General features: G+C 36.2%; 2 protein-coding genes across 2 annotated transcripts; one reads left to right on the top strand and one right to left on the bottom strand.

Annotated features, from left to right (window-relative positions):
• Positions 1-1,132: 1,132 nt before the first annotated feature.
• Positions 1,133-16,963, top strand: icam3 (intercellular adhesion molecule 3). The gene is made up of 14 exons (XM_056752300.1): positions 1,133-1,436; positions 1,781-2,047; positions 2,136-2,465; positions 3,148-3,399; positions 8,337-8,606; positions 9,034-9,306; positions 9,729-9,968; positions 10,121-10,346; positions 10,652-10,658; positions 12,813-12,915; positions 13,603-13,866; positions 13,954-14,280; positions 14,894-15,130; positions 15,889-16,963. Exons 1-14 carry the CDS (start codon positions 1,304-1,306, stop codon positions 16,002-16,004), a joined length of 3,045 nt encoding a protein of 1,014 aa, XP_056608278.1. The 5' UTR covers positions 1,133-1,303; the 3' UTR covers positions 16,005-16,963.
• Positions 16,964-19,474: 2,511 nt separating this feature from the next.
• ubald1b (UBA-like domain containing 1b) lies at positions 19,475-23,488 on the bottom strand. Its single transcript, XM_056753952.1, has 3 exons — positions 23,263-23,488; positions 22,916-22,969; positions 19,475-20,495 (listed from the first exon to the last, which is right to left on the bottom strand). Exons 1-3 carry the CDS (start codon positions 23,368-23,370, stop codon positions 20,199-20,201), a joined length of 459 nt encoding a protein of 152 aa, XP_056609930.1. The 5' UTR covers positions 23,371-23,488; the 3' UTR covers positions 19,475-20,198.
• Positions 23,489-23,833: the final 345 nt, after the last annotated feature.

The raw sequence follows: 23,833 nt of genomic DNA, 5'->3' as shown, positions 1-23,833 counted from the left end.
AGTTTAAGAACATTAACTGACAATATTAAGTCTTGTAAGCTTTGATGTTAAACCCTGTAAGCTTTTGGAATGGGTGCACCAGTCTACTAAGAAAACATTAAGATCTTTGTTCTATGCTGATACTGATACTCCAGATACTCCCACAAAGTGCCCCTATTTCCTGATCTCTCCCTATCAGCATCTAACCAACCTTCCTTCCGGAATCCTGTGAGGCCACTAAATTTGGTTTATTTCTTAAAGTTAAAGTAACTGGATTGTTACAATAAAAATCCATTGTGTTATAGGCTGCTAAAGGCTTTCATGGAAATTTGTAGCTCCACTGGTCATCACAGTGAAAACACATTCTGATAAATTGTCTATCTTAAGTGCAATGTGAGTCACTTGAAATGACATCTGACATTAACGATGTGACATTTTGAATAAATATTTGAATTATCAATTCTCATAGAGTGTATTTATTACCAATATATTGAACAAGCTGTTTAAATTTGACTAAACCCCTGTTGATATGAAAAAAGATCAGTCTATAGTACACAAGTTTTCTATTTTTAATGAGAGAAATATGTATTATGGGTGTGACAAAAAGGATGCATGTTTTTGAGAGACAACATACTTTGTATAGGATTTCTGTGAATTAAAATACACAGACAAGAACCAATGACACACACCAAATGGAGAAGGGATGGCTCTTATATAGACATAAAATAGTTGTTTTATTTGATGTGCCTATTCATTAGGAATATGGACCGTTGTGGATGTGGACAATCTTGCTTCAAAAACAAACAAAAAATGCTTTTAATAACTTTGAAAGAAACTTCCCATGGGTGTTTGAACCACCAAAAATTCACCACTATGGTGAAAAAACGTGTTTTATAAATCTTTAGGTTGACGTTTGCACAAATGCATAGCATAGGTGTAAGTAGGTTAAAAAACAAACTTACATGAACATGAAACAAATGTGACGCCTTTTCCAATATTAATGTGACAACAGTTCGCATCTTGACTTCATTTATGTTTCCTCTTTTAGGGAAAACACGGTAATTTCCAATATGACCTAACCTAACGCGTTATATGTGCGCGTGCGTGTATGCGTGCACGAACCTATAACTGGAAGTGATGTTCGGAAGAAATGTGTGTTTGCAGATGTAGTGAATAATGTGGGACATTCCAGTAGTGTTCAGATCAGGGTCAGAGGGGCCGGACGAGTGGTCACTCTCACTTTTTCTCACTCCCACTGAGTGAATAACGCAGATCTGAGAGGAGTGTTCAACAAACCACAACGACCGTCTAACGGGATTTTACAATGCAGAACCGAGCACTGATTCTCGACGCTTCATTTCGGATTAACGAAATACGTCAAATGTTTAAAGCAACAGCAACGTTGTGTCGATCCTTTATGAACCTTCATTACTTATTGTGGGTTTCGCTAATCGCAGGTTAGTTTTTAACTGCTTTCCTACATTTCAATTTTTACATTGATTGATATACTGTATATATGATCGTTATTATTTTTCATTTACAACGTACTAACTTTATCATAATATATGTTTTATCCAACATGTACATCTACCTACTACCATTGATGGACTTTTTTGTTAGTTGTAACAACCGGTTATTTGTGTCTTTAGTGTAATTAGTGTTATTTCCGTTACTCTTTCCTGTTTTATAGTAAACTGTTGACATGGTATTTGAAGCATTAAACCTATGAAGGAATATGTTCTATTGTAAATACCCTATGAGGGCGCTAAACAAGTCTTATATTATAGTCTTCTATATTTAGCAGGTACGAATGCTGAATGTCCTGTTGAGCTCAACCCACAGCGAGTTGTTGTGAAGTACGGCAGCTCTGTTTCAGTGAACTGTAGCACTAATATCACACACAATGGGATAGGATGGGAAGCCAGTGTGGGATCAGTGTCCAAAAAGACAGACCGGAATCTGATCACCTGGAGAGTGGCAAGCCTGACACGATGGGACATGACAGCTATGTGCTTTTTGAACTATGACAGTAAACAATGTATAATTAATCTTCCTATCACTATTTACAGTAAGTTTTCTTTTTGTTGTTATTAATGGGATTTTTATTCTCAGAATATAATATCTACATGACTTGTGGTTCAAATCTTGCTTCACAGAGACTCCAGATAGCGTATCCATCAACACAGTTGATCACACAGGACCGATGATTGAAGGCTCCAGATATAAACTTCAGTGTGATGTTGCGAATGTGGCTCCAGTTCAGAATCTCATTGTGAAATGGTATAAAGGAGAAACTCTGATGCATAATGAGACCTTCACAGACCCCATCAAGACACCAGTGAATAAAACATCTATACTTCAGATCACTCCAGACAGAAGTGATGATGGAGTTCAGTACAGATGTGAAGCAGAGCTGGAACTGGGAGCAGAAGGACCTCAACCTCCTTCAACAGTGACATCAGAACATATTAACATCACTGTATACTGTAAGTGAATTAATTCATAGATTTTTATTTTACCTCCTGTCATGGAGACACCATTGAGGTCCTACTATGTTTGGTCATAAGCATCAGATACCCTTAATTAGTCCCGATTTTTGTTGAAGTTTTTTTTTACTTTTCTAGAATTTTCCTTCACTATGCAACCGTTGTTAGAAAGTAAAAGAGGAACTTACTGTGGAAAAGAAATCTAAATCAGAAGCCAAAGATCCCGAAATATGATCAACCTTTTGTGAGGGACCTCTTTCCTAAAATTCATATTCATCCACTTATATATATTTTGTAAATAGATATTTTAGACTAATAATAACTAGTTTTTAAGTAATAGGTTAAAATGACAACATTTTGACAACAATTGGCCCAGAGTAACGTTGCATGTATAAACCTTAAAAGAACATTTTCAATTCAAATGTACTGTGGCAACTTTCATCTTTCATCACAGTAAATATTATGTCTTTTTACTTTAAATCTTGTTGCCAATTAGCATCTTCTGGCCCCTTTGAAACTCCCGATCGAACCTTCATTTGTGATTTAGGATTTGAATCACTCATGTTTTTATTTACCTCCTACAATTTTATGTATAAAGTCAACAAAAAAATGAAACACTGGATAGAAATATATTTTGTAAGCTGTCACTTTCCCTAAGCTTTTTTTCTGACTTTTCCTACAGTTAAGCCAATCATCAATGAAACCAAACTGCCCTCCACATTGGGTGTGTTTCGAGGGTATCCTAAGGTGCTTGTTTGTGAAGCGGAGGGTAAACCTAAACCAGAAATCAGCTGGAGCAAAAGTAACGGCATTAGACTGGAAACACCAGATGGAAATCTTACTGTAAACGAATTTGAGAATGATGATTTTTACACGTGCTCTGCAAGCAACTCTGTTGACACGACTACAAGACAAGTAAACTTGGTCATACACGGTAACTATGCATTTTGTAACTATTTGTCATCTACCATGTTTATTTGATTATTGTGGTTTCATCTGCTTGAGTTTGTTTAGAAATAATAATGAGACAACAGTCATTGAATTTTTGTTTCACTTTTATGCAGTGATGCTGAAAGTACTGTTTTAATTTCAGTTTCACTTTTATGCATGCAGTGATGCTGAAAGTACTGTTTTAATTTCAGTTTCACTTTTATGCAGTGATGCTGAAAGTACTGTTTTAATTTCAGTTTCAGTCTGACTCTGGTATAGTCACAAGCATCAGAAAGCACAGCCTCTGTGTGATTACAGTGAGCGTTCGGACGATGGTTTGTTGAGGCTTGTCTTGCTTCATGTCAAGACTCAGAGGATGTGTGAACTCTTCAGTTAGATGTTATTTGTCTCTTTATTGAGAGCTGTTTGGTTGCATCACCAGTGTTGGCTGGATTTCAGAAATATATATTAGTTTGTTTCGATCTTAGCCTTGTAAAGCAGAATAGACATCAACAGATTGATAAGCTTTGTATGCCTGGTAATGAAATATAAGAGTAGTTTTACTTTCACAAAAGAGAAGACCACCTTCTGCTTGCTTGAATATGCTGTAGTTCTTAAGCTGGCTTCATTCAGGTTACATTCCTAACAGCTGCAATTGACTGATTCACTTGTATATTGTGTTTCTTTTGACACAGATAATTACCTGCTCATAGTATGCATTGTAGTTGGCATAGTGGTGTTCATCTTTTTCATCTCCATCTTGGCCTACACCTACTGCACAAATGCCAGGATGGGCCAGTATAACCTGAGGAATGCTACAATATGTCGAAATTGCATAAGAGGACACACAGCACAGTGACTGTGAGGAAACTTTCAGAGCGGTGTCTTTACTTTTTTTTTCTGTATGTTTTTCCATTACCCACAGAGAGATCAGGAAAAGTAGAGAGGATATACAGAGCACTGATCTATTCATTTTACTCTCGCATCCAGCTACTGATTATTGTGGGACTGACACTAACTTGACGCTGCTGTAAAAAAAGTACAGGTTATAGGTTTACTCAGGCACATTAATCATTCTGAATATTTATCTGGACATTTGATAGCTGAGTACATTTATTGTAGCTGTACATTGAGAAAAACACCAAATGTGAGGTTTATAGTAATAAATCCTCTTGATGGTTTCATTGAGGACCTTTAACTTTCACTTTTCACTTTCAAAAACGTTTATATTGCTCTAAAGGTTCTTTGTAGGGAACAATAGTCAATAGCACCCTTGCTCACTACAAAGAACATTTAGAGAGAAATGGATATTTTGAAGACCTTTGACTGAAAGGTTCTTTAAGGAACAAACATTGTTTTTCTGTGGCATCGCTTTTTGCACCTTTATTTTAAAGAGCTTGTGCATCAATTTGCTGTAAATTTCACTGTTGTGATGTAATTTTCCATACAAATGTTGTCTATTACAAAAAACAGTTTGTTAATAAATTTTTTAAAATACATTATAAGTTGGAAAGTTAAAATCGCTATATTTTTATGATTTGTATTAATAAATTACATCTGAATTTTAAACAGAAAGTAAAACAGGGATGATTGAAGTCGTTCTGATTTCTCTTCCTAGAGGCTCCAGGATCTAATATCTTGTTTTGTTTTTATTATTAAGACAAGCATGATTACTAAACAAATGTATAGGGGCTACTAGATTTTACAAATATGTTTATGTTAAGTAGTAAAAAGTCATGCTTTCATGATTTATTATTTAATCTTATATTTTTATTATTTTATTTTTATACCCCAGATCTACACAACTACCCCTTATATCATTACAGTACATTTTGTAAACATTTCTCAAATTTTAAATATTTGATTTTTTTAGGCCTACCTTAAACCAATAGTATATAATTTTTGCTGGTCAAGTATAAGAATATTTAAGTGGTTATTTGATCCTACCTTGCTTGGTTATAAACCACACCCCATTGTTCAGTGTGTTGCAGGAGAACCAGCCATGAATGCCCCATTCAGCTCTATGAGCAACTGGAGCGCTTCACCTGTAGCATACTGAATTCAAGACAGAATTTCTTTGTACCAAAGCTTGCTTGATATTCAAAGTAATGTGTGCTATTAATGATATCTAAACTGACTTTATGGCCCATTGTAATCCACACCTATTGCTGTAAGACCCAAAAATAGATTGGTGATCGGTTTTGATAGAGTTCAGTGCCAATAATGCTTATGTGAATAATATTCACCAAGTAACCATATAAATGCGCATTGGTAGGATGGCTAACTATATAAATAAACGTTAATTTATAAATTGATAAAACGGAGAGAAAATGCTTTTTGTTGACATCAGCGGCCAATGAATCTTTACAGTGTTTCTGTAAAACAAAGCATAAACAAAAAAAAACAACGGCAGCTGAAATTAGGCAGATGCTCACAGAGATGGATATCATGACTTCTCAAAAACATTCAAGATAAAATAAATCGTTCCAAACACAAGTTATGAGTTTGGTTGCAAAAAGAAACATTTATGTCAACAAAAAAGTGCTTTTGACTTATTGGCTGCAGGGATTTATATTATTTCACCACTTTATGTTATTTGAAATCGTGTTTATATATATATATATATATATATATATATATATATATATATATAACGTTTTTTGGTCAAACGCACATATTTTGTGTCTACACAGACAGCACAGACATACGTTGGTTCCTCAGGATCAGTGCTTGAAGGGAACCCGTTTGTGTCATTCGGTGACAGCTAACTAGTGTTTTGTGGAGGATATTCAAACAATTCGTTTTCTACAAACCAGCCCTCAGATATATCTGAGCTACAGGATGTTTTGAGAATGATCAGTAAAGAGTAGTTTTTTGAAGTTATATCATTGGGGGTAGGGCTGTTTCCTCTGAAATCATCCATGCAGCAAGGCGAGGGCAGCAGACTGGGCAGTGCTTTCCTGTGAGAAATGAAGGGTCTGAGGCGACATGATCTCCACGTTACTTTCAGTGCCAGTCGACACACATAAGCAGTGTTAGCTTGTTAGAAACGGTGTCGAAAATGACGCTTCGGCTCGATCGGATGCTCCCGACATGTCTGATTTTGGATCTGATGTGGCAGCTGCTCGCGCTGGATGGTAGGACGTTTAAAGAAAGGCTCAGGATAGAGCAATAAGCGCTATATTTTGCGCTATTTGCGCTTCGACTCGACTAGAGCGTTCAACGTAACGTTAGACATCATAGAGATCGAATAACGTCGTCAATAATTGTGTAAAAAAAGGATCGCATTTGTAAACATTCACAGGATGTTTGAGCTTTCTAACCACAGCCAACACAGCGACAAAACAGCAGTCAGCATATATACAAAAATAACCGGTAAAGTAGTTCTTTCAGTGTATAAACAGCAACATTTAAAGTAATCGCTTCTGGCTAACGAGACTATCGATGTGTTATGTGCGCGTTCCTCTAGTTCCCTGATGTTGACACTGTAACGTTAGGCGTGATATTGAAAGAAATGTTGCAGATAAGTTCATGTTGCCATCTCGTCTTCTGTGCTACATCAACTTGTTATAAAGTGATTTTGAACCAGCTGTGTTTGAAATATAAATGAATGTATCTTCGAAGTGTATAGACAGAATTGTACAGTGAACTCCTCGAGTTCCCTGCTGACCACACAAAACAGGAAGTGAACAATTTTTCCAAATTGGAGGAAAGGCCAGCGGGATTTGACATTTATCTCTGCGGTGTGGAGTACAATAAATAAAGAGACAAGAGACGGAGATGCGTCGATACGTGGGCGCTTAAAAGATGCACTAAAATACAAATGATGTTGTTATTTTGCTCGTGGACACAACATGTGGTGTGAGAGAAAATTTGAATTCAAGTAACTACAGCCTTATGTAAATTTTGGCCGATAACCGATAATTATTTAACAGTGGAAGCCGATATCTGATATGTTGACGATATACAAAATCTAAAATTAATAAAAATTCCCTTAGACTTAAACAAAAGGCAAAAGTCGGACAACTATTTTTATTTGGAAACATTCACAGCGGGAAAACGAGGAAACCAGTATCCTTTTCCCCGGAAAATCATGTACCAAACCTACTTTATACTAATTAATGATTCTTTGACCTTTTCTGGTATATTTAATAAACAAATTATAATGTGTTTCCCGATAATTGTTTACAATAGCCACATGTCTAACAAGTCTCAAGAAAGAAAGCATTCAGACAGCAGTCTTATTCAAACAATATGGTTTTGTTCCTATAATTTGCACATTTATAAATACTGTATCCAAATACTGTACCTACATCAACAACGTTTTGATAGTAGCCGTAAGTGAATGTTCATGACAGAAAGACAGTACTGTAATGTAATTTAACTGCGAGCTGCGTGCAGATCAAGTAGTTTAACCAGAGGAAATAATTTTAGATTTATCGGCTTTAATATATTGGTATACATTTTATTATCGGCCGATAACATTAAAAATGACCATCTATCGGCGATATGGCCGATAATTTATCGTGCATCCCTAAAACTAACCACCACATTAATACATAAATGTTTTGCTGAAAGCATACGTGTTACAATTTGTTGTGTTACAGTAGTTTGCTGTATGACTTAATAAGTTATTTTTTAAACTTTGATAAACAAACAACATTGGCACCTCGTGACATAAGTACACATGTAAATCAGCAAGGTTCAGCGGAAGAAAGTGTCTGTATATATATATCCATCCAATTCGCAGCATTCTTCCTCCACCCATGCCTCAGTCTCACCTCAGTTGACACTCTGGGTGGAGCATTCCTCTCAAACAGCAAAAAAATATTTTTTTCCACAGAAGAAAGTCATAGGTTTTGAACGACAAGAGGATGAATGAATGTTGTTGCAAATCACTGTGGTGATGTAACTGTTGCTTTTATTTTTAATGTCTTTCAGATATTTCCATCAGTCTGAATCATAGTGGACCAGTGATTGAGTCCCATCAGTACAGGCTCCAATGTCACATTCCTAATGTGGTTGAGGCTACGAGTGTAAAATGGTACAAAGATCAGAGTCTGGTCCATCAAGAAAATCTCATTGGCATCAGAAAGACTCCTGAACTCACTATCGTGCCAAACAGAACAGACGATGGAGCCCAGTACAGATGTGAAGCAGAGCTGAACGTAGAACCAGCATCATCAAAACACATCAGCATTCAAGTATTTTGTAAGTGAATTGATGATTTCTATTTTCAAGTCATCTTTATTTTGGTGTCAAAAAAATATTTTGACCGTCTTTGATTTCAGTTAATAGAATTGTCTAATAGACTTATTGTAAGTAAACTATATTAACATTGCCACTGAGTACACATATGAGTTTGACAGAATGGGAGGAAAGGCCAGCGGGATCAGACATTATTCCTCTCTGCTTTTTAACTTTAAGGGTGGTCTGTAGTGCTTGGGAATTCAGTTTATCAATGATGTTTTTATTATTTTTTCATGTTTTGTGAGACAAAAAGATGTAAACTTCAATGTTATACAAACTAATTAATGCATACATAAAAATTCCATTGAAAACAGGCGTTTACCGAAATGTCAATATGCGTTAATTAAGAAGAATTAAAACTGTTGTATATATTCTTGACATCTTTCAGATGTATCCATCACTACTGTAAATCCCAATAGACCAATGATTGAGTTCCATCAGTACAGGCTCCAATGTCACATTCCTACTGAGGTTGAGGCTACGAGTGTAAAATGGTACAAAGATCAGAGTCTGGTCCATCAAGAAACTCTCATTGGCATCAGAAAGACTCCTGAACTCACTATCGTGCCAAACAGAACAGACGATGGAGCCCAGTACAGATGTGAAGCAGAGCTTAACGTAGGATCAGCATCATCAAAACACATCAGCATACAAGTATTTTGTAAGTGAATTGATTGATTTTTATTTTACACTCTTACACTTTATTTTGATGTCATGCTAATCATAGTTAACTAGACCAGAAACCATCTTAAAATCTTTGACCGTCTTTGATTTCAGTTAACAGAATTGTTTAATAGTTTTATAGTAAGTAAACTATATTAACATTGCCACTGAGTACACATACGAGTTTGACAGAACGGGAGGAAATGCCAGCGGGATCTGACATTATTCCTCTCTGCTTTTTAACTTTAAGGGTGGTCTATAGTGCTTGGGAATTAAGTTAATCAATGATATTTTTATTATTTTTTCATTTTTTGTGAGACAAACAGATGTAAACTTGGTATACTGGTTTGATATTCGTTTTGCTGCTAACATCATCATCAAACCTAGCATAACCCTGTGTGTTTCCTATATCTTTTCAAGTTAAACCAACCATCAATGGGACCAATCTTCCCATTAAAGTGCCTGTGTTTCGAGGCTATCCTTTGGTGCTTGTGTGTGAAGCAGAGGGTAACCCAAAACCAACGGTCAGCTGGAGCCGCACCAATTCTGCAGTTAATGGTGGAAATCTCACAATAACAGAGCTAATATCCCAGAATCCCGTCTGCACCGCAATCAATTCTGTTGGCTCCACCAGCCGAAATATAACAGTTGTCCCAACAGGTATCCCTGTTTTTTGTCTGTTTCTTTCATTGCTATAAACATCTTGGAATGGAGTCAGTGTGTTGTATGTTTTTTAATTTACATTTGGATTACAAATCATTTAATTTGTTTGCTTGCAACATGTTTTTTTGTTTTTGTTTCTTTGGACACAGAGGACTATCTGCCTTTGATCGCAGGCCTTGTTGCTATCACAGTGGCGATCATCTCAGTTATCTTTGTCTTCATCTACTCCATATACTACAAAACAGCCAAGATGGGACATTATAGCCTGAAAGATGCCAAGCCAAGTCCACAAAATGGAAACATAGCACAGAATGGCAAAGACAACCCTCTCCACATGAAGAAACTCTCTCAGAGCGATATCCTTGCTTATCCTTAGTCATCTCAAACTGAAACCATTTAGCAAGAGGAGATGGACAAAGTTTTTTTACACTGGAGGACTGTGGGTTCCTGCTCAGTGGCTGGTTTCTTTTAAGCAGCTATGTTCCAGTAACTTTACTTTCAGACTCATTTTCATTACAGTGTGACACTGTTTCCAAAAAAAAACTTTTTACATTTTTCAGTATCTTTCTCAACATCTTTTGTTGAGTCAATGCAATTTGCCAGAATAGATGTTTTATAGGAATTAACCTGTCCTTAATTCAGCATTTAATCAAGAATCTTTAATTGTGGACATTTATCAGCCATAAGGTGATTCTTGATTGAGTCATAAATGCTTTGTTCACTGAAATAAGGGTTAGAATCACACACTTTCAAGCGTTTATAGGTTTTTGTATATTGCATAAACAAAGTATTCTTTTGAATTGAGTCTCAGGCACATTGGTCATTTAAAAAAAAAATATGCTGAATTGAGTATTGATAAACACTAAATACATGTTATGTACATACTACATACATAGTTGTCCTCCAGAAAAATTGGTGCTTTTAAGGTTAGAAATATGCACAGACTGTGAAGACGTCAAAGTTTGGAAATGAGGACTTGTGCCTTACCTGTGACATCATGTTTTGATGAATTCCTGTATGTCTGTAAAGAGAAGCTGTGTGTAAAATGAGTGTGCCAGTTTTATGGCTCAAGGACTGTATTACTGTTAAAACTTATTGAACATCTATATTTTTACTGTATTGTATAATCTTACCAAATAACCAGATACAAATCAAACATCACATAATATATAAATTAATTTGTTGGAGGAAAAAAAACAAATATTGAAAACAGCATACATTTGTTTAACAAAAAATAAAAAGTCTACTGATACATTTTCTCATTTCTCAGGACCATTGAACAACTTCTGTTGTTCTGAAAACCTGGTCTGTCTTGTGTCAAAGAGAGTGTCCCTGCGTTCCATTTCGAAGGGTCATCCCTATGCCCTATGCCCTTCGATTTTGGATAAAAGCGTCTGCTAAATTAATAAATGTAAATGTGCCCTCCGGAGTGAGAGCTTTGAAGGGTTAAACGGTGTAGGGGACCAAACAACTGTTTCCTGAAATTCCCTTCTGCATCATCCCACACCCATAAGGAATCGGCGCCACCAAGTAACGAATCTGTGCGAAGGATCACAGGAGCCCGAAGTGACCATCAGTTGTACCCTTTGAAGTGCTTCATTCTGAAGGGCCCTTTCAAGTGCCCTGTCATGAGCACTTCGCTTTGGAAAGACCCTTCAGTATGGCGGCCATGATGGTTGTTACTCCGAAGGACCCTTCAGAGGGCGATATATCCCAGTTGGAACGCAGGCTTATATCATAATATTTGCATCAACTAATGGAAACCCCATAAGGGTTAAAGTGTGCTTGCATATGTTCGACTGGCAGCTAGTGTTCGCTTCTATAGAAGGGTATTATTGTGCTTGACTAGTTCCTGATAACCTCCACTATAACCATACTCTGTTCTATATAAGGTCATGTATACATATATACAGTACCTGATTGGTCAAGGGGTGGGCCGCTTGCTGCACACTGCATAGTCTGCAAGTCCTTTGAGGAAATAAAGAAAGTAAGATTCATACATTGTACACTTGTGTCTGTGTCTCTTGCTTCCTGGGGCCTCCATGAGAATCTCTCACTATCACTCACACTGCGAAAAGAAAAAAACATCAAACAGAATAATCTTACAGTTATGTGAAATACAGTAAACAAGTACACAACAATATTACGTTAAACAAACTCACTTGTCTTCCTTTTTTTCTTTGATACTTTTTGCTTTCCTTGATTATTTTTTTACAATAACACATTTATGTTTGAAGAAACGTATATGTAAAAGGTAAACATCAAAATAAAGGTTACAAACACAGTAAAACACAAAAAAATCCATTTTGAAATGAAGTTATAATAAACTCTTCATATGAAGTCCTGTATGATTCGAACAGAATAATGATCATTACAATGTTCTGGAAGGTTTTAGTGAATTACAGAAACATTAAAACCTTCTAGATTAAAGACTCATCCCTCATTCAAGCTGAATGACTGGGGTTTTTTCCCTGGCAAAACAAGTCATGTTCAAACCTGCTGAAGACTGTAGGAGCTGTATGAGCTTTTACTGTAACATCACATCCCCTTTAATAATGCGTCACTTTACCGTCAGATCCGTTGCTAAGTCAGATCTGTGAAACAAATCTGAAAGACATAAAAATAATCGACAACCATAAATATATCAACAATCTCTAGTCATTGTTTGTTTACTGTTTTCTTTATCTTTCTGCGCTTGCTTTGCTCGACCTAAATATCCTCTCATGTTTAAAAGTGGATCAGTATCCTTTGAAAATCTCTTCCCAGTTTAGGGATGGGTGCGGTTTTTTGTTTTGCGTGAGGAGTCACACTTCCGACGGGACTTGCGTGCACTTACGCTGACACTTTTGTCTGCTCGTCTTTTACCTGAACACATACAACATGCCTCTTCGTTTTTATGGACTTTCTTATCTCTCGGCAGTTTTACTGTTAGTGACTCTTACAGGTTGGTAAACACGAGCACAAACATTGCTGTTCTCCGAGACAGATTTACGTACTATTTGATCCGTAACGCGTTGATTCATAGCCCAATTGTTTTTGGACCACGTGTTCTTTACTTTCTTTTTCGTTTAGCGTTCAAATGTAACGAACTGATAATATGTTTATGAAATATGTTAGTTCACTATAGATATCGTAGATAATGTAGGTTCGCTACGCTACGCTTTGTAATGTAATGTATTTGTGCGCTGAAACGATGGGAATGTAACGTTAGTAAAGGTTTGTTTTATAGTCACAAACTTGCTACGTCAAGTTAGTAAAACTGTATCAACAGATCAGTTTGGTGTAAACTTCAACAGCCTGTCTGTCTGTCATGTAAATGATTGTTTTATAGCTTACATTAGGTTAATGGTCTACGCAAACTTAATAGTGCTTTTATTATGAACTCGACCAAACTCGTACTGTTTTCTTCATCTAAAACAAAAAAAGACAAAATTGTCAGAAGATTCCAGCTTTTTTTCTTACAATGACTACTTTAATACTTTAATAATGATTAAATAATGTGTCACATTAGGAGCTTGAAAAACATGATCACTATAAACTATGTGTTTGACATGATGGAAGAGTAATGACACATTTTTATTTGGTTATATTGACATTGAAGCAATTTCTTACAGTTCACTGTGTTTAACAGGTACAAATGCTGAATGTCCTGTTGAGCTCAAACCACAGCGAGCTGTTGTGAAGTACGGCAGCTCTGTTTCAGTGAACTGTAGCACTAATATCACACATAATGGGATAGGGTGGGAAGCCAGTGTGGGATCAGTGCCCAAGAAGACAGGCCAGAATCTGATCACCTGGAGAGTGCCGAGCCTGACACGATGGGACATAACAGCAGTCTGCTATATGAACTATGCCAGATCACAATGTGAAAGAGATCTTCATATCACTATTTACAGTAAGTTTTCTAGTCATTGTTCATAATGGGATTTAATTCTCAGAATATAATATCTACATGACTTGTGGTTCAAATCTTGCTTCACAGAGACTCCAGATAGCGTATCCATCAACACAGTTGATCACACAGGACCGATGACTGAAGGCTTCACATATAAACTTCAGTGTGATGTTGTGAATGTGGCTCCTGTTCAGAATCTCATTGTGAAATGGTATAAAGGAGAAACTCTGATGCATAATGAGACCTTCACAGATCCCATCAAGACACCAGTGAATAAAACATCTATACTTCAGATCACTGCAGACAGAAGTGATGATGGAGTTCAGTACAGATGTGAAGCAGAGCTGGAACTGGGAGCAGAAGGACCTCAACCTCCTCCAACAGTGACATCAAAAACTCAGCTCACAGTACATTGTACGTCTCCTCTTTTTTTCATATAAAAGGTTGCTTTTTTAAGAAAGATTGAATGCATTACATTTTAACTAGTAGTACCCTGTGGAGGGCATGTTAATTTAGTATTCTTTTATGACAGGTGTGTATGGATAAATACACGGTTACATATTCACTGAGATAAGTTAACAATATTTAAAATAATTTGAGTAGTATAAATGTGAGTAAGAACAGATTATTTGTCTTTTAATACAAATATTACATCCAATTTAAACACATGAATACACCTGTGAAAGTGAGGATGAGCATGAAAGTCTGTGACTGGTTAGTAATGCTTCAGACCTGAGTGATTCATTCGATATTTCTGTGTTAAAAGCAAAACGGTACCACTGGGGGTTTGTGTACCTCAGTTAGAGAGGTTCTGGGATAAATCTTTGCATTGTTACCTATAAAAGACAAAACATTTAATGACAGAGTTTTGTGAAATAACTTTTCTGTTAATGCGTTCAGATACACCCTCACATGATCTATAACATTTAACAGATGTTTATTTATATGTTGTGAACAGCTTCTAATAAAGCGCCTGCTACAAACTTGTTGCTTGTTTGCTCAGAGGTTTTACTTCTGCCTTTCTCAGATCTACCAGAACACAAGCTGTTCCATGACATCATCAACACAAACGGTGAAGAGGTCAGTCTGAATTGTACAGTGGCAGCAAACCCGGCTGCTACCTACAGCTGGAACTCTGAACATCTGAAAGAGACGAGAACCTCATCAGTGCTCTCATCATCTACATTGAGTCCAGGAAACTACACGTGCACTGCCAAAAACCTTCTAGGAGAATCTAGTAAAGTGTTCACCGTCAGAAGAACAGGTAAGTTGTGAAAGAGTAACTCAATAATCTTTATCTTCAATCATTGATTACTTGTCTTGCACATACACTCTTAAATAAAAGGGGCTTCAAAAGGTTTTTTTTGGTTCCATAAAAAAGCTTTAACATCTGATATAAAAAGTGAGAAGGAGATGATTCTTTAAAGAACCTTTGACTAAATGGTTCTTTCTGTAACCCAAAATGTTTCTTATACGGCATTGCTGTGAAGAACATTTTAAGGACTTTTATTTTTAATGGTGCGTTCATATTTCTAGTTTGGCTCTTTTGGTCTGAACCAAAAATGGAAAAAAAAATGTACTTCTGGTTTGCTTAGCGTTCAGTCTGGCATTTTAACAGCGAACCTAAAGATATCGAACCTAACAGCTTACGTGTACGTGATTGGACAGCTTTTATGACTTATGTATTAAAACGTAACTTACCGGACATTCAAAATAATGCTAAATACATAACCAAACATGGAATATATGAACACACCCTAGAGTGTAGACTTGACTAGAGAGTCACAGGTTTGTCAGTTTACTTCTGTTTTGTTCTCACTTAAAGTGTAAAGGTTATTTTTCGTATTTCACTTTTGCCTGCTGACCTGTTACATCAGCATTAACAGTCATAAACATAAACAAGATAAATAAATAAAAACTCAGATTCACACAGTTTATAACAAGATCACTACTATTTAAGGTATTGCTAGGAGGTAGAAGCAGGAATCTGTGAAATTACTGATCAGATTTTTTCTTTCATAGGTGGTCGTGGTACATTCTGGGCCATTCTTTTATCTGGCCTGGGGGTGCTTGCAATATTAATCATATCTTACACAATATACAAGTGTAAGACGGTATCTCGGAGTTATGTCATTTGATTGACTTGGTGACCTCAGAGTGGTACGTTTTGATCAGGGATACCGATAACATAACTTGAAATTAATAATGTGTTATTATTGGCTTGATTTGACTGGCTTTAGAATCCTCTCAGAGGTAATGCGGATGAGGACAGATGAGTTTTGTACTAATACTTTGCTTAAAGAAACCACTCGTCCACTCATGGGACATGATTGTACTCATTAAAAACATTACTTTGTTCATTAGATAGCTGCATGTTATTAAGCTTCTTAAGGGTATTGTGTGCTTTGTACAGACATGAAATGGATTGATGTAATATTCTTAAATGTCACGTTTGACGTCATGTGGGATCTAAACCCATTTCTTTTTCATAAATATTGTGAATAATAGATACTCACACATCTGCATTGACATTTGTTTGCATGTAAAATAACATTTGGTACTGTATAATATATATTTTTGTTTACTAATTGATTATTGTTAAGTATATTTGCTTGTTTTCTGACTAATGAAAAGCTAGGAATACAGCTGTTCACTACAGGAGAATGGAGAAGAACTGAAACAGAATGAGGAAAGCAGATTTTTACACGATAAAGAGTGCACAGAATGTCAGTCAGTGTAGTCGGTCATACTAAGAAAAAAATGAAGAGATGTGTAACGAATTACTGTATGCATTAATGGACAGCATTCAATACATGCTGCATCATGGTGTCTAGTGTTCATGGCAAACTACTACAGTATACTGTAAAATGGTGTGCAGACACACTGTATATAATCTTCGCAAATATGTAACAATTGAAAGTTCATTTTCAAAGTCTTGTCCATTTCATGGCTTAGTAAATTAAACTTGACACAGTTGAAATTCATTTTTATCATTTAAATAATCTGATCTTAGTTTCCATCCTGTAGTTGTTCAACTGCTTTTAATGGACATTGCACATGCATTGCAAACTTGATGAATAAAATCATTGCTTTTTTACGTCAGACTGTGTTCATGAAATGTTGCACGGCACGAAAGAAAAACTTTGCTTTAAATACAAAAAACATGCAGATTTTTTCGGTGTGCTTTTATTACATTTGTGCTGTTTTGTTCAAATGGAAACTGGCTTGGAATGCTCGACATTAAATTGTGTCTTAAATTCTGTGTGCAAACCTTGTATCATTTGTCGATCCTGTAAATGGATATCTTTCATCAGTTGTTGTAACTACGAAGTGTCCAAAAGTAACAAGCACACACAAACTATGTATTGAAATGTGTTATTCACAGGTTTTATAAATAGAAAGTAATAACATAGCACCACGACAGCTGCCAAATGCTATGTTCAGAATAACATAGTATCAAACTAAACATATCACTGTATGTACTGTACTGTGTGCATGAAACCTATTCGACAAATACGAAATGCAGTAGAGAACACTGTGCATACCACTGTATCCCACAATTCAATGCACTTCACATTACCTTCCAGTTTCAGTGTTATAAATGAACTGAAAGCAATTTCTGACAGTTTCTGTTATTATTTGTCAAAACTGTAAGAAGACCTTAATTTTTATCCTTTTTATTGTACCGAACATCCAAAATAACCATATTTATCACAAAGACTGTGTCTTAGTGTTAAGTGTTTCTTTTAATGAACATACAGTACATTATGTTTGAAAATAGTCAAACAAACAAATGCAGAGAAAAAATATTCTGTCAAAGTTTAGGGTAAAGCTTTTATGTCTTAAGTTTCCCCCTAAACAAGAGGCTGGAGTTCTCGCATGTTTATCAAGCTGTACTTTAGAGAAACACATACTCTATTACTTTTTTAAATGAAGTCTTGTAACTCAAATATTTTGTGTGGGCCTATGTTTGGTGACCTGTGGGACTTCTGTGTGCCAAAAATGTCTCTGAGCTCACAATGTTGGCATAGCAACCATGTAACACTGAAGAGCGTAATGCAGCTTGCCAAGAGACAAATGAAACCACTCATTGGAAGAACACAAATACACAAGTTAATGTTTACCTAAAGAGATTAACCTGTTTGGTTACATGCAAGAATTTAGTATGCAGTGTTTAGTATCCAATGCATCAATATTTTATTCTGTAAACAGCGAGTTAACAACGAGTTATACACATGCATAACTTGGAAACTGTTTTGAACTGACAGTTCTCAGGACAGGGACTTCAACATAAAACCAGATGGGAAATGAGATTCAGATGTGAAAACTGTAGGCAGAGCCATGACACTTTATAAACTCACATGTAAGTTATGGAGCCTACGCGTTGTTTTGGGGGTTTCCCAAAGTCTCCTTTTCTGTCTTTGTCTATTTAGTATGTAGGTTTGATAAATAATTCTTTATAAGACTTAATAGTAAAAGTATTATTTATAAAACTGTCGAATTATAAAACACAACAACGAAAAAGACTATATCAGAAGGAGAATGTAAGAACATGTAGACTTTGCGCCCCCTGTTGGTTGCGGAAGGAACTTCACACTTGAAAACGGAAAATCACTCCCAAGAAATGCGTCCAAAAGTATTCCAGAGTCATGTAATGGAAAGCGTGTGTAAGAAAGAGACAGACATGTATTTTAAAATGTGGAGAAGACCCCGATGAGAGTCTTGTCGTGGTTAACAAGGAGCCTGCACAGGTGACCACAAGAGGGCACTGTGCTCAAAAGCATGTATTTGAAGCAAACACTAAATTCTGAAAGTTGTTGACTTGTTAGCACATAATGCAAAAGCCTCTTCTACAGCAAACGTTTTCAATCCAATTGCAAAATCAACTAAACAGAGTACTGACTAAACTGTACAAACTGTTGAAGACATTGTTACACATCTAAACTTTGAGTAAATGTTGGTTTCATTAAAAGTAGCCTACTGATATATCTCACCATTGCAACATCCAGTAGACATTCACTTTCGACTGACCAGATGTACTCTGCTTATTGTACAGCACATTTTATTTATTATTGATTTTTATTATAAAAAAGTAAGAGACTATTTCAAAAATATCTTCTGAATTTACTCTTTATATTGTACTAGGTATGTGGTTTATGTAAAATGGTTGTTTTTGTTTCATTCTGTGAATTACGAAAAAATATTTCTCTCAAATTTAAAAAAAATGTTGTTTCTATTTGCATTTATTTGCATAAAATGAAGACTGAAGGATCTGGTCAAAATAACAGAAAATATACTCTGTAATTTTCCGAACTCAAATACTCAAAAGAAAACAGGTTCATGTTCGAACTTTAAGGGAAAGTTCAAAATGTATTTTCAATTTGACAGTGTGTGCTCAATTCAAGTTTAGTCAATATCTTCAACTGTCTGTATCAGTAACTGTCCATAGGTTGCTGTTTTGACAATTTGCTAAACAGACTTCACTCTGTGTCTGTGTAATTATTTACTACTGTATGAACGGATTTCAAGTTTAGGTATAATTACAGTGTCCCTAATAAATGATACTGACGAAGAGATTAACAACAAAAAAGCCAAACCTTCACAACACTTTGCAATATATACAATATTTATTTATAAACAGAACAAATAGGAAATGATAAACCATCACATAATCCACAAATATTGTGGAGGCAGTGTGAACAGTCATACAGGGAGATGATCTGTGAGAGAGAAACATGAGTAATACATTCCTGATGGATACATTAAAACAGGCATTCATGATAAAACAAACATGTTTTACGGCTAGCTCTGACTCAGAACCATAGAAATCAATGACGTGAATGCCACATGTCGAAATATGACTAGACATGAAAATCTCCCTTTTTCATGTCAACTCATCTTCAGGCAACACAAACAACTAAAAAGTAAATAATTACAAACGAGGTGGAAAAGCCCTTACGATGACTCTAGTAGATCTATCCAGTAGCCCTTAAGTCACCGCAGTTTCATATACGACGCAAAATAGTGTAAATGATTTACCATACACTGACTTCTGAACATAAAAATGATTCGGTAAACACATTCTTTGGTCTGAGGTTGAATATGCTGCATAATTTCTCATCTCGTCCATGTTTTGCAAAAATATAACTGTTAAGAGTCTCTGATCTCCCAAGAAAATAAGTGTATGCTGTTTCATCATCAGTGCTGCCATGAATCTCCCATCCTTCTTATTTCATCATCCCTCTCACACGTTACAAATCCACTTCCCAAAATCATCAACAGGACGACCATGCTCTTGTTCCTGTATGGTGTGATGGTATCCCAAGCAGTCTTTATCTTTCTGCCTCCATTACCATGCTGACATGCTCATTGGAGGCTTGCTGAGTTACTGCTGCTGGCCACCCCGGCGATGCCGTTTGCGTTGGAAGCTGACCCGGAGTCCATCTTCCCTGGTGTCCAGGGGTTGCCGGGGGGCTCATAGCCCAGCTGACGTGAGGCGCCGGTGACGTAGCCATAGAAGCAATAGGACTACCGTTGCCAAAGCTCTCGGATGCTTTAAGGCGGGAAAACATGGCTAGTGCGTCTGGGAAGTTGGGGGGCGTCGCCGGTGTATTTGCTGGCGTGCACATCTGGAGATTAAAAGAATCAAACTTTAACATTCGTGGGAATGATGCGCTTCGCCACTTCAGGTTAATTGTAAACTAGTTTCCAATGAAATAAGACAGTCAGACAGAAGGTCTGTCTCTGAACTCACACCGTTGACTGAGCCAATGCCGACACACAGCATTGTTTTGGTTGAGAGCAATTGTGTACAATTTTTTAACGTTTATATTTTCAACTTCAAAGTTGATACATAAACACGACATTGAGGAAGTAGGAGTGGATACCAAAATGCTTTGCAACATATACTGAATAAACATCATACGTGATGCACTGACACTAATGTTGCCATAGCAACTTTAAGTCTCCATGAGCCACAGAGATAAACAGGCAAAAAAACACCCGTGACGTCTTTTGATAATTTGTGGTGCTCCTGATATAAACAAACTAGAATACGGAAGATGATCTTATGCTATCTTCAAGACACCTTGGGTTTGGGATATTTCCCACCAGAAACCCCCAAGCTAGCACATGAACGTCTGAAAGACGTCATCTACTAAAGATCTGGAAAAAAACTGCAGTGTAAAAACATATGCTAAACATCTTCGAAAGAGCAGGTTAATATCAATTCTTCCAAATCACAAACATCTTGCAGATGTCTATATGACGTCTGACAGCTCACGTCTCCGAGACATATTGCAGATGAGCAAACTATGTATTGCAGATGCAGACATCAAACAGACATCTGTCAGACAGTAAAGTATTTAGTAACATGAAAACAATGTTCCTAGTGATTTATTAGCATTATAAATATTTATCAACAATATAAAAGTGCTGTTGCAGAAATTATTTCCAGGTTGAGGTGGGAAATATCCTAAACGTGAGGTGTCTTGACCAAGGCATTAATATTTGCCATTTTATATAAATCAGATAAAAATTAGATAGTTCTCAAGGCTTGGGCTGATTACACATTTTAAAGCTGTAATTGCATACCCACACTGCGATATTTTGGATTAAGGGTTATGGTGCCATCAAAATAGTACCACACCAAGCCCTGCCAACCGCAAATTTTTACTACTTATAAATTTATATTGAGCACTTTATTTGACAGGCACAGGTGGATAACTTTGTTTTATTATATTGCTCTCTCGAACAATATCATTGTCCATTAATGTATTAAGTTGGTAAGTGGCTTATTACTGAATGTGACTAACAGCTAAGTTTGTCAGATGGGCAATTCGAGCATGGACGTGACATTAAAATGTTCAGATAATGAATTTGTTACGATTATACTGAACCATCTGTTAATATTTAAAAGAACCCTTGTTGATAGCATCTAAACATAAAACATCTTTTTAAAAAGGGAAATAAACATGCAACAAAAAAAGGATGCGGTTTTTGGGAGACGATAAACTTTGTAGGATTTCAGTAAAATAAAATGCACAATCATGAAGCAATAATACCCAATGATTGATATGTAGCCTTACTGATGTGACAATCCTGAAAATGTCTCTTACCCGACTATGAAAAATCATCCACTAACAAAACAACTGCTTTACAAATTTAAAGAGAGATCTCGCATGGGTATTTGAAACACCAAATGTTAAAATCTGTGCTGTTACCATAGTAAAAACCACTGGTAAAACCGAATTGTATTCGTGGTAAGGTTGACATTTTCAAGGAATTGCCCAAATACCGTATTTGTACATCATGTCCTGCTCTTTCCTGTTAATGTGAACACTTATCAAAATGTGATTTAATTCATAATCTATCCTGATAAGGACTCTCCTTACAGTTTGTTATTTGTTAGTCTTGCTCAACACCGACATCTAGGTCAAAATAAACAGAAACAGCGATAAGATTAATTTCACGCATACGAGTCAAATATGGTGCTTTCCAAGGGTTCTCTAAACTTGATGCTATGCATGTGACCGGTAGTGTTACTTTACTACTACTACGTAATTTCTTCAACTTAACATAATATCTATATAAACAAACCAATGTTTTTACAATATACATATTTCACTGTAAACAAACGAGGATGTCAGTAGGTTACAGTGTGTTTTGATTGTATCGCTCTTTATTTTTGCTGTAAACAGTTCAGTGTCACAAGCGTGTTTCTCGTTTTCCTGGAATTGCCCTCCCCCACGACTTTGGACACGTTTGCAAAAACTCAACTCCACGAGTCCAGTTTATTCTTATTAAACAAAACAAAACATGTTTTCTTTGTTAACGAGAGACCATAATCGTCTTACAATATAAAGTTGTGAATTTTAAAGGACATTATTGTGAACCCTCGCAAGAAACATGCCAGACTGTGTTTATTTTTGTATGACTCGTGGTTTCAACATGGCGGAAGTCATCATAATAACATACATTGAAAACGATCAAGACAACAATCAAAACTTATAAGATTATACAAAAAATGAATGTATTAATTTTCACTTACCATCTGATGGCTGTAGGGTATATTAGCTTCTTGGAAAAAGGTACTGAGGGCGGTCTACAACATCATAACACAGCTTTCAGTTGTTTGTAATGATCAAATATGCAAGCAAATACTTTTTGGAGGTCATAACTTATTTATCCTAGATCTTGAAAATGATTTAAATTCAACATTTTTTTTATCCTTGATCAAATGTACATGTAAAGTTATAGAAACATTGTTCTCTTCAGTTGAGCATCCCAAGCGTGATTGTAAACGACATAATAAAAGAAAAACAAGTCCTCTTGTTCAGGATCTGACTATAGTGTGTTTAGTGTGTGTATCGTTGTCTAGGTGCCCAACAAACATACCTCAAACTGCCAATGTGAAGCTTGTAAAAGCTGCTTTGCTTGATCTGCCGCACATCCGGCTGTGAGAACAAACTGATTTATCATAACCTGATGTCTTAGTTCGTCCATATTCAGTCGCAAAAACTACGTGGTTTCTGATTGTATGAGTCTTTCAAATAAGACGCATTCAAACATCAACTTGCCGATCGGACACCAAATAATGTTTCGTGAACCCGTTGTCCCGTGAGCGCCCCCTGTTGGATGACTGCAGCGGATCTGGTTTCTGGGATTTGTAGGCAGGTTTGACATCCTACGGTCTGTGACAAAATCATAGATTGTATTTTTATTACGCTTAGGCGTCTCTATACAGGCTTCTGTATTTATTTTGTCTTTGAAAGACGTGTTGTGTGTTGTTGGTACGACACTATTACCTATTATTCTTACTGTAACTTATTCGTGTTATTTATTTATATTGATGTATTTTTACTTATGTATACTTAAAGTGTACTTTAGTGTTGTGTGTATCTCTTCTATGCATTTGCTTTGGCAATTTGGTCACAAAATAAAAAGTATGAACACAATTGGTACTCGA

This window comes from Triplophysa dalaica, chromosome 7 (assembly GCF_015846415.1).
Source record: "Triplophysa dalaica isolate WHDGS20190420 chromosome 7, ASM1584641v1, whole genome shotgun sequence".
NCBI lineage: Eukaryota > Metazoa > Chordata > Actinopteri > Cypriniformes > Nemacheilidae > Triplophysa > Triplophysa dalaica.
This window is presented reverse-complemented; position numbering and strand designations above follow the sequence as displayed.

What these genes read in the sequence shown, in the direction of transcription:
- ubald1b (XM_056753952.1), bottom strand. Translation starts at nt 23,370, where the DNA reads ATGGACGAACTAAGACATCAGGTTATGATAAATCAGTTTGTTCTCACA. An exon ending in CTTCACATTGGCAGTTTGAG is followed by an intron (nt 22,970 to 23,262) that starts GTATGTTTGTTG and finishes ATGATGTTGTAG; the next exon opens with ACCGCCCTCAGTACCTTTTT. An exon ending in TACCCTACAGCCATCAGATG is followed by an intron (nt 20,496 to 22,915) that starts GTAAGTGAAAAT and finishes TTTAATCTCCAG; the next exon opens with ATGTGCACGCCAGCAAATAC.
- icam3 (XM_056752300.1), top strand. Translation starts at nt 1,304, where the DNA reads ATGCAGAACCGAGCACTGATTCTCGACGCTTCATTTCGGATTAACGAA. An exon ending in CATCAGCATTCAAGTATTTT is followed by an intron (nt 8,607 to 9,033) that starts GTAAGTGAATTG and finishes GACATCTTTCAG; the next exon opens with ATGTATCCATCACTACTGTA. An exon ending in AACTCAGCTCACAGTACATT is followed by an intron (nt 14,281 to 14,893) that starts GTACGTCTCCTC and finishes TGCCTTTCTCAG; the next exon opens with ATCTACCAGAACACAAGCTG.